We start from the raw sequence: 10931 nt of genomic DNA, 5'->3' as shown, positions 1-10931 counted from the left end.
GTCATTAACAACTTTAGAAAGAAAGCAGCGGCATCGGTCGGTAAGGAGCTGTCCAGGGGCACCGTGGTGAAGGATGACGTTTTATAGCAGGAAATCGGCGACATCGGTTGCACAGCTTGTCGGAAGAGCCCGTGTGATTGCGTATCGGGTGGCGTAGTCTGTTGCAACAGCAATCCACTTATTTCCGGAAACAGACGTAGGAAAGGGGCCTAAAAGATCAATGCCTACACGAAAGAATGGTTCTGATGGCACGTCAAGTGGTTGAAGGCGGCCAGCAGGGAGTGTGGTCGGCTTTTTCCGTCGTTGACAAAGGTCACACGCAGCGATGCAACGGCTGACGTCACGGTAAAGACCAGGCCAAAAAAAGCGCCGACGAACGCGGTCGTAAGTCCGTGACACGCCAAGGTGACCGGAAGTCGGCACATCATGAAGCTGGGCGAGAACAGTCCGGCGCAGATGCGAAGGGACAACTAAGAGTCGGTCAGGGCCGTCAGGGCGCATGTTACAGCGGTACAATATGCCATCGTGGAGTTCAAACATTCGAAGGGAAGGATCGGGCGTCGTTGAAGTCAGCCGGTGAATAAGGTCTTTTAAGAAGTCGTCCCGCCGTTGTTCCGCTCCGATATTGTCAAAAGCACTCAAAGAGAGAACGGGGACAGGAATTTCGGCCATAGAAACGTCAGGTGGGTCGACAGGATGGCGCGACAAGCAGTCCGCATCTTGGTGTAACCGGCCGGTCTTGTATAAAACTGAGTAGTTGTATTCTTGAAGGCGCAGAGCCCAGCGGCCAAGGCGCCCAGAAGGATCTTTCAGGGAAGAAAGCCAACACAGGGCGTGGTGGTCTGTGATGACTGTGAATTGCCGGCCGTACAAATAGGGGCGGAATTTTCCCACTGCCCAAACGAGAGCCAGACACTCGCGCTCAGTGATAGAATATTTGCGCTCAGCAGGGGAAAGAAGACGGCTGGGAAGGATAGCTATCAGCTATGCTTCCCATTGTCCCGACATAGCTGTAGATTACAACAGGTATATATTTTCTGGAACTGTCGTTGAAAAGAAAAGTGTACAATCATTGCATTCTACCGGTGCTAACATATGGGGCAGAAACTTGGAAGTTAACAAAGAAGCTCGAGAACAAGTTAATACCCGCACAAAGAGCGATGGAACGAAAAATCTTAGGAGTAACGTTAAGAGACAGGAAGAGAGCGGTGTGGATCAGAGAACAAACGGGGGTAGACGATATTCTAGTTGACAATAAGCGGGATAAATGGAGCTGGGCAGGCCATGTAATGCGTAGGATGGATAACCGGTGGACCATTAGGGTTACAGAATGGATACCAAGAGAAGGGAATCGCAGTCGAGGTTAGGAAATTCGCAGGCGCAAGTTGGAATACGCTAGCGCAAGACAGGGGTAATTGGAGATCGCAGGGAGAGGCCTTCGTCCTGCAGTGGACATAAATATAGGCTGATGATGATGATGGTGATGTTTTGTGGAAAAGGGAGGGGGAGGGCATGGCAGCTGCAAGGTGCGACAAAATTGTGACATTCCTTGTCCAGTTAGAAGCGTTGGAAATAATTATTGAGCGGGCTTTTATTCTGTCGCTATTTTCAGGCGTCATAGTACGTTCAGACTAGGTTTCAACGATGTCCTCGGTGAACTAAACAAGACATTTTGTTTAAACTTTGCAAAAATAAAGGACGCGTACATTGACAATGAGTAGGTAAACTTCAAAGACAGGGGTCTATGTATGACATTTGCAGTAAATTAAGCATGCAAGCGATCCGGAGCTTTATGAAGGTGTTCTGTGAACAAAGAATTTATCCTATTGCTCTCAAAGGACTGTGAACTCAACCGATATCAACTCTAACGGAAATTGAGTAAGGAAGACGGGGGGAGGCAGAAATGGAAGGAGGGAGGACACCATGGTACATGTTATGGCGAAGTAACATGTGTGTTGATGATTTATTGGCTTTTTAAAAATTCCCAACAAGAAGTGCTGCAAACAATTAGACGGGGATGAATGTTTCAAACCGAACAGTCATATATGGGCAGCTATTCAATGTATGCGATGTAATTACAAGAAATGGACAGTTTTATCGCAACTGTTCGAAAGAAACAGCTTCGCTGGAAACCGGGTTATAATTCTCCAAGGTCGCACACATCTGCTGTCTTTTTTTTCTAGTGGATATTGCAAGTAGTATATGTTGATTGTACTTCGTTGCGTAGACCCTCGACAATACTATCACCAAACCAGAGATGCATTTATGATGTAAATTTCAAAACAAAGTACATTTCTTTGTTTAATTAGTAAAATTGGCTGTAACAGATGTGCATTTTTTATGTGCGCTGTACTGCGGCTATATATACTTGGCGGAATCCGAGACCCCTGTGAGACACTAATTGCCTGTTGTCGCTGCATCATCTTGAAGTTTTATATAGTTAGAAGAAATAAATGCAAATTCAAATAATTTTTCGGGCCGCTATGGTTCGCCATGTGTGATTGATAAAGAGGTCGATGGCTGTGAAATATAAAAATAACGGATAGACGCATTTCTAGGATCTTTCGCTTACTGTAATGGTAATTCGCAATATATATATATATATATATATATATATATGTATATATATATATAGAGAGAGAGAGAGAGAGAAAGAGAGAGAAAGGTCGGATTTCTTGCGGTTTGCCCCCCCACTCGAGAAATGGTTCGTACGCCACTGAGATTACCTCCTTTGGTAGCGTGGCAAGGTAGCCTCTGCATACGCAGCTGCGTCTGTGTAGTACGTATTGTACCTAGCGTTATTTGAGTACATCGATTGAATATGTTGTGCGCATGCTTTGCGTCTTTCTTTGTTGTACTCGGGATGCTTATTCTTGGGAATTGGAGCTACTGTAATTTTTGGATCTCACCGAAGAAGCGAGAGGTACGGCCTGTTCGCTGAGATAAATCGGGTATGCTGGGATGTTAAGTCGTGCCAATATTTCCCTACCAGTTTTTGTGAAGCTGAGGCGCTCCCTCTGTCGCATCAGAGTGGCGTGCCTCAGTTCGTCGAAAGTGTTGTGTACTCCCAAAGCTAGCATGCGCTCCGTGGAGGTAGATTTAGGCAGGCCCAGAGCTGCCTTGAAAGCTGTTCGAATTATCGTGTTGGCCTGCCTCTCCTCTTCCCTGTTCAGGATTTGGTAGGGCAAGCCATATGTAATTCGACTAATCACTAAGGCCTGTACGAGCCTTAAGGTATCGATTTCTCGCATTCCCACCTTTCTATACGTCACTCGACGTATCATTTGGGCTATGTTGTGGGTTGCGGATTTGATGGTTTTGAGCGTCTGTGCTGCTCTCCCGTCGCTCTGAAGCCACAAACCCAGGAATCGCATCGTAGGTACCTCTCGGACCATTTGGCCCTCAACCACAATGTTAATCCACCCTCTGGATTGGTAGCCTTTCGCGTGTATCCGGATGACCTCGGATTTTTCGGGCGCGCACTTCAGCCAGTCCGCGTAAAGCGTGTAACCTAGGTCGGGTATCCGATCGAGATCGCGTGCGAGGCGACACATCGCCATGTTGAATAGCAGAGGAGATATTATCGCTCCTTGAGTGGTTCCTTTGCTCGGTATTTTAAATATCTGCGATGTGATTTGGCCAATACTGATGCTGGCCTCACGGTTGGAAAAAACGCCCTTATGTAATTGTAGATGCGCTCACCACAACCAGAGAGTTCGAGTTCCTCGAGTATTGCGCCGTGAGAGACATTGTCGAAGGCTCCTTTGAGGTCTAGTGCTAGGACTAGTCTCTCGTCACCGTACGGCATATTGGTTACAATTTCGTCCCTAAGTAGGAGGAACGCGTCTTGACACGATAAACCTGTGCGAAATCCTATCATGGAGTCTGGGAACCAGCTCCGCTCTTCCAGGTATCGCTGTAGTCTGCTGTGGATCACCCTCTCATAGAGCTTACCGAGGCAGGACGTGAGCGATACCGGCCGGATGGTATCGATCGAGGGATTCTTGTTTGGTTTGGGGATCATGATTATTTTAGCCAATTTCCATTCTTGGGGCAAATCTCCCTTGGCCCAGTACTTGTTATTGAAAATGTTTGTTATTTTCGCTAGGGCCACCGAATCCATGTTTCGAATCATTGAATTTGTGATCGTGTCGGGGCCCTGTGCCGACTTTTAAACTGCGGCTTGTGCCGCTTGGTACACTTCCGCGTACGTTATTTCTTTTTAGTTTTCGTTTTTTGTTATTTCGTTTTTTTTATTTCTTTTTATTTCGTTTTAATTTAGGGTTACAACAGATCCACTAATTTCTTTATTTCTCGCATTAGGGCCCATGTCGCATTTTCAAAAATAACGCGGAATAGTAGTAAAGCCCTGAACTAGCACCACATTCCAGATACACATCCCCAATATCGCAATCGCGTCCCTAAGTTTTTGCTTCAATGCTAGAAGCGTACTTTAACCCTTCCATATTAATTGTACCTCCGATGTGTTTTGTAGCAGAGTCTTCCGATGGATGTATCAAATATATCGCTTGTTTAGTATTTAGAAAGCGCCATAATAAAAGTCGGGGAAGCTCCGCAAGCGAGGCTTTACCTTTTTTTCGCTATGGAAGCGTTTCTTTGCGAAGCAATCTGAAACAAGATTTGCCGATATTACAGTGCTTTTCAATGCGGCAGACACGACATGGACGAGCAGTGGTGATAGTCCGTTTGCTATTTAGCTTTTACAACGTAGCTGTTAGAACCTCGCTATAATGATAATTCCGTCGTACGCAGCTGGGGAAGAGAGAGCTGAGAGAGTGAAATCAGAGCATAATAAAACCCCTGAAACTTTGTAAAGTAGCGACACTCTACTGCTCTGCCTTCACTCCTCCTCGTTTCTCCTCTCTTTCGCGCTCCCTCCTCGCGGCAGTTCACCACCCCCAGAGGTTGCTCTCTTGAAGCAATCTCGACCTGTGCGGCCACGACGTCCCCGTCCCTTCTAGTGCACTAACTGCGGGAAGTACGGCCACTTTCCATCCACCTGCACAGAACAGTCTCGTTGCCTTCGCTGCGGCGACACTCACAGCACTGCAACTGCAAGGCCCACAAACCCAAGTGCATCAACTGTGGCGGCCGTCATATTGCCACCGAACCCCGCTGCCCTCGTTGGCAGCATGAACGAAAAGTCGCAGAAATCAAGGCCGCCTCCCCGACATCCATCACTCGTCGTGAGGCCGTCCGAGAAGTAAGGAATCAAATAAAGAACCCTGCACCCAAACCACAGCCCGAATCCCGGCCGAATGCCCACGTTCAGCCCGGGCGCACTTACAGCCAAGCACTTGCCAACCTCCCGCGTCTCGACCGCGCAGTGCCGTCAGCACGGACGAGCAGAAGGATGCCGTGATTGCCGCACTTGCGGCAGCTGTGAAAGCCTTCCTCGGGTCTGTACCAACCGAATCCGATGTCCACCACCTGTGTACTGCGGCTTTAGCCGCCCACGAGGCCCTCCTCCAACACCGCTAACAACATCACAACACGGCCGCGGATCCAATAATCGAACCTGTGTTCCCTTCCGCCGCCGCCTCTTATACGCGGCCTTCGCCCCGTTAGCCTCTGCTTCTTCTGCTTCTTACGGCCTTACCACCCTACTCCTTTCCTCCTCTCCCTACTCTTCTACTCCAATTACCCCTTCCCCGTGCAGTACTGTTGAGGTGACCTCCCAGCGAGAGACAGTTACGGTACTGCACTTTTCTCTTCATTTCTCATTTTAAAAGCCACTTACTCGACCGTGCCGCCGCCTACAACGCTTGAGCGTAGCAGACGACCTTTCGCAGAGTGAATGCACGCATAGCAAGGCGGTGCGCTTAAAGCATTCGCGTTGGCTTTCTAGCTCCGAGTAACTTCGTGTATAGCATAGAATTTCTATACGGAGAATCATACAAATTCAGTGACCGAAGGTTCTTTTTTTCTGTTTTGATAACTATTTTTTAAGTATGTAAACGAGCGCTAACGCGGTACCACGATGACTCCGAATGCATCGCGAGCGCTGCAGTTAAGTACCACAACATACGTCAAACGCGTGTCGCAACATTTTGTTGTGAATGGTTCTAAATAACACGTTACGATCGCAATGCCGACACCCTGGTCTCAAGCAAGCCCTCAGTAACCTAAACAATAAATATGTGACGTTCAAAGGCTTGCAGAAGGCACGGACGCACCAGATTTAGTGCCCTACAGCAAGTGCGTCTCAGAGACATAGTGGCCGTACGAACTATTGACTAAACGAACGAAGACTAAACCAGCCAGGGAACGAGCGGGCGTCCGCACGTTTTCTTTGCGAGCTTTCCACCGGCGCAACGCATCTTCACCTTCCCGCACTTTAAAGCTCACGCAAATTAGCACGTACGCCTCAGAGACCTATGAAGCTGTCGTTCGGCGACGAATACACTCCGTAACTAGGTTTCTGATGAGCACGGACGCTTCCCATCGGTGCCTTTGTATCGCAAATCCACCGGGCGACTGCGAACGACGAACACGAACAAAAAAGGCAAACAAAGTTACTCGCTCTAAAGAAGGCCAGTAAATAACCACAAAAGGCAGAGAGTTGATTTCCTAAGATCAGTTCTCACGCTCGAGCCTCAAATTTTGTCAGAAGGGCTGTGCTGAATCCCAAAAGTTTCGTAATCACGTTTTCACAAGCAGACTTGCGCGCCCGCGAATTCGAGTCTGTTGGCATACAAAACGATTATAATCTTCTTGACTTTTCTGAAAATATTTCGGCATCCGAATGCGCAGCAGGTCATTGTGATTGAAAATGCCGTGAAACCACGTCGCACTTGTCGCAAGTTCAATGGGTTCGCGAACCAAAACAACACGGAAGAGCAACGGCGTCAACACGCGCTCCTCGTCAGTAGGTAAAGACGTTGCTCAAGCGAAAATAGCGATGGAGCGCGCTTGCAAACAAATTAAATAGGCGAGGGGGCCCACGTGATGCCATTAGGCCAATAGCGACGCGGCGTCGGCCTCGGACAGGGCGCGCGACGAGGAGCAGGCCTTCTTCAAAGCATGGCGCTACTTTGCTAAGTTTGAGGTGCTTTAGAGTATAAACAATCGGGGAAGCTTGCACTAGTGGCGCACGGCTAAAGACACAGCGGAACTGATCGGTTCCTAGCTGATTCTGGCTGTACAAAGTGATCATAAGTTATACAAAGTAATGCCAATTGATGCTAAATTATACGAAGTATATAAGCATTTCCTTGTGGTCCGTGGCATCGGGGAACGCCTCGCGAAGCACTTGCAGTCCGAGCACAGGTAGGGGAATTGAGGCGAAAGCTATACACAGTGTATGGGCGGCCCGCAGCAGAATAAACGCCGGGATAACGTCACGGCGCGTGCGCAGTAGCGCGCAGCTGGTGGGAGGTCGGCCGAGCAGCCGCCAGAGCATAGGCTCCTATATTTTTTCATGCCCGCCGAGTGGCGAGCGCAGCAAGGCGCTCCGCCCGTACCTTCTAGTTCATGCGCTCGCCACCACGCCGCGCTGCCACCCCATACCCAGTCCCAGAGCAGACGACGCGACTACGCTGTTGCACGCGTGCTTGTGGAGAGAAACTTGCGCTGGTATTAGAGATGGAGCTGTGAAATAAATGCGCAGGTTGCACTGGTGTTCGTTCATGATGTACATGGGTGATGGGAAGAAACGCAAACAGTGCGGCGCGATGTCTTCATCCTGCTGTGACCCTGGTGGGAATAAAAAGACGCTAGAATAGTTTTATTCTAGTGGCTTCTAGTTATCATGCAGGCTACAACCACTCGAAAAGAAATGCGAAATATCAGAGAATGTAGGTGCCGCACTGTTCGCGTTTCTTTCCATCCCCACAGTATATTGAAAGCAAGCAACACGAGAAATATTGTGAAAACTGGACCTTTCACTTAGGCCCCCAGCTGTGAGATCAAGCTCACAGTTTCAGGTTCTTTCGTGACAGTGGCTTTACTGCGAACACTTTGGCGACGTCTTGTTTGTCTGTCGCTTTCAGAGCGAAATTAGTGAATATTGGGCGAAAGAACTTCGTAAGCAACAATTTGAGCAAATTATCTTGGTGCCCTGGCTTCGAACACATCAAAGCTTTGTGCTCGCGGAGTATTTTGGTAGCATTGTTCACAGCCTCCTTAAGAGGGTGATGCATACGCCTTCTTCTTGCTAGAAGAACTTCGACGAACTTCTGTAGTGCGTAGAGAACATCTAGAAGTTGTGCGGACGGGTAAAGAAGTCCACCGCGGTCTTGGTGTTTAATGAGCGAGTCCGATGGTGTCGATGCGTTTGGCTTTGTTAAGAGCGCGTAGCACTCCACACATTCGAAGTTTTCTCGTACGGCTCTTGCGAGGTAGCCACCAACCATAGCCAATGCGGCCACATCTGGATTGGGAAGTAGAGGCTTATCTCGGTTTAGTCGCTCTATGAGCTCTCTACGTGCATCTGCAGGGAATTCATCGCTGGTTTGCTCCCTTGTGTTTTTCTGTTGCGGCAGCGTTGACAAGCAATCACTCTCTTCTGCTGCCATTATGTTGCTTGTACTCGAAGCCGATGCAATACCGGTCTTGAGGGTTTTCTCAATGCCTGTGAGCACGGCGCGGACGTCCGTTTGGTCATTTGATCCTGCTGATTTCTTCAGCCAGCCAAAGAACGACTCGATTGGGTCCAATGACATTTTCCTCGTCAAAACGAAGTGAAAAGACATCTCTTCAAGAAGATATCTAATGCACTCAACGTTCCAACGAGTTGTGATCACAAGACCCTCATAAGTCTCTTTGGTTAGAAAGTTCTTTGCCAGGCACTGACTTTTGAGATCGGCCAGGTAGTCGAGGAAGCTTGTCTCCAGCCAGATCAGCCGTTCATCGCCTACAGATTCAAACTGCTTGCAGTCAGCATTCTTCTGATGTATGTGCTGGGTACAATTACTCACGTCCATGAGCACGAACCAGCGGTGCACGGTGTCCATAAATTCCACCGTCGGTCCGACACCCGCGAAGCTTGCGTCGCACGTGTGGCCCGCCTGCTCTTGCAAGAGCTTCATTGCAGCTGTCACGGGAGGAGAAAAAACTTGCCTTGCTCTCTGCTCGTTCAATTTTTCTATATTCGTACGGAATACGTGCTTTCTCGTCAAAAATCGTACTGGCTTTACAAGACTGCCTTGCTGCATTCTGTAGAGGCTCTTCAAGTGGTTCGCTGATATTTCGCCGCCTTTTCCGATGTCACGGGACAAAAACTGTGATCGCACGTTTTTGATCAGGTGGCACTGATCGAATGCAAGAAAGAGCTTTCGATTCGGTTTGCCAGGGTGGTCAATGCAATGCTTGAGGCTTCCGTTGCACAGAAGTTGCATAGCCAAGACATTGATCTTGTGGTTGTCTGTGACAATGCGCACGACGAAAAATCCTATTTCTTCAACTTCCTTCAGAACGTGTCTCATGAGCACGTGCAGCTCACGGCCAGTGCAGTTTCTCGCGAAAACGTACGCCACGGGTATTTTGAACGAAACTGAAAGGCAGTTAAGGACGAAACACAAGAGTGAGTTGGCCAGCACAGGCTCATTTGTTGTTTCTTTGGGGAAGTTCACACCATAGTCCACGTCGCCGATGAAGGCATCTCTTTGCTTGTGATACAGTAGCCGTTGTTTGACTCGCATTTCGTCTACAAATAAAGAGCATGCAGTCACATGCAACGAGGGATGAGAAGCGAGTTCTGCAGACAGCCTTTGCTTCACGAGTTCGGTCATGCCAACTTCTCCACGTGATGAGCCTATAAAGTGCTCGAGGGTACTTCGACAGGGAAGCCGAAGAATACCTGTGCTCCTTACGTGTTCGTATGCACGAGTCGAGAGGCTACTCAAAACCACAGCATGGCGCACTGTCACTTCAGACCACGTTGTGTTTCTTCTTCGCTAAATTCTGAACTTGTTCCACTAATATTGAAGCAGCCAGGTCTTTCTCTTTCGCTTTCTCCACAACTTGCAGGAATGCAGACACATAGCATTCTTCCTTGAGCTTTTGCAGTTCCTGTTTGTACTTGTCGCTCAATTCGCGCGTTCAAGTCTCGCTGCTTACGTCTCCACTTTCGTTTGTCCATTGCCGAAACCGAGAATAACGACGACACTTACACAGCTCTGTCCACCTGCACGGTCGTAGTGATGCAGCGCTCCCTTGCGCCGTTTTCCAGAGGTAGCGGCAGTTCGGTTGCGGAGCAATCCATCAGTGACAACTCTTGAGAGGCGACGTCGACGGACGGCAAGTCATTGAGAGGAAGCGAAGGAGACTCCAGTTGGCTCTCAGCTGCTCTTCGTTTCGGCGGTGGTGTGTTCACTGGCGCAGCTGCCTCACGTTTTCTCACAGACGCGTCGCTTCTCTCTCTATTTTTCGGAGGCTGCAGGTACGCAGGATACTCTTCGAAAATGTTGGGAAAAGCGTCTTTCTTGAGTTTGCGAATTTTGCAGCCCTCCTTGAAGTCGAAGGAACCGAAGTGTCGGCTGCATACAGTCGAGTAACACGACGTCGTATTCAGTGTCCAGTCGTCCCGAGAAATGACTTTTAGCCATTTCGCTCACAGTTCCGGATCGCTTGGTATCTCGTGGAACGATATGCCCGGCGTCCGTTGTTTGCTCGTAGACTTGCAGCGTGGTACGCAGCAGTCCGGCATCTTGTCGGGCGCACGGCACCCCAACTGATTCCACACTGTGGATAGAAAACCAAATCGGTATGTCGAAAGTAATGCAGCATAAAATATTTTCACGTAGGTGACGGTGAGCTGCCTGGCACACAGGTAGACAGAAAGTAACACTGCCTCGACGATGAACTTAAAATAGAATTTATTGGGCGAACTTGTGCCCCTAAAGCAAGCGAACTCGGCAACAGCGAATACAGCAAGCGCGCCTACGGCGTTCGTCAGACTCTGGCAGCAC

At 48.9% G+C, this 10931-nt stretch overlaps 1 protein-coding gene across 1 annotated transcript; it reads right to left on the bottom strand.

The window, feature by feature from the left end:
- Positions 1 to 7908: 7908 nt before the first annotated feature.
- On the bottom strand, positions 7909 to 9494 carry LOC125945462 (uncharacterized). Its single transcript, XM_049667209.1, has one exon. The coding sequence runs from the start codon at positions 9444 to 9446 to the stop codon at positions 7935 to 7937; it is 1512 nt and encodes a 503-aa protein (XP_049523166.1). The 5' UTR covers positions 9447 to 9494; the 3' UTR covers positions 7909 to 7934.
- Between the last annotated feature and the right edge of the window lie 1437 nt (positions 9495 to 10931).

Source organism: Dermacentor silvarum, chromosome 5 (genome assembly GCF_013339745.2).
Source record: "Dermacentor silvarum isolate Dsil-2018 chromosome 5, BIME_Dsil_1.4, whole genome shotgun sequence".
In the NCBI taxonomy this organism is placed as follows: domain Eukaryota; kingdom Metazoa; phylum Arthropoda; class Arachnida; order Ixodida; family Ixodidae; genus Dermacentor; species Dermacentor silvarum.
This window is presented reverse-complemented; position numbering and strand designations above follow the sequence as displayed.

Coding starts and splice junctions, on each gene's coding strand:
- LOC125945462 (XM_049667209.1), bottom strand. CDS start 9,446: ATGAGACACGTTCTGAAGGAAGTTGAAGAAATAGGATTTTTCGTCGTG.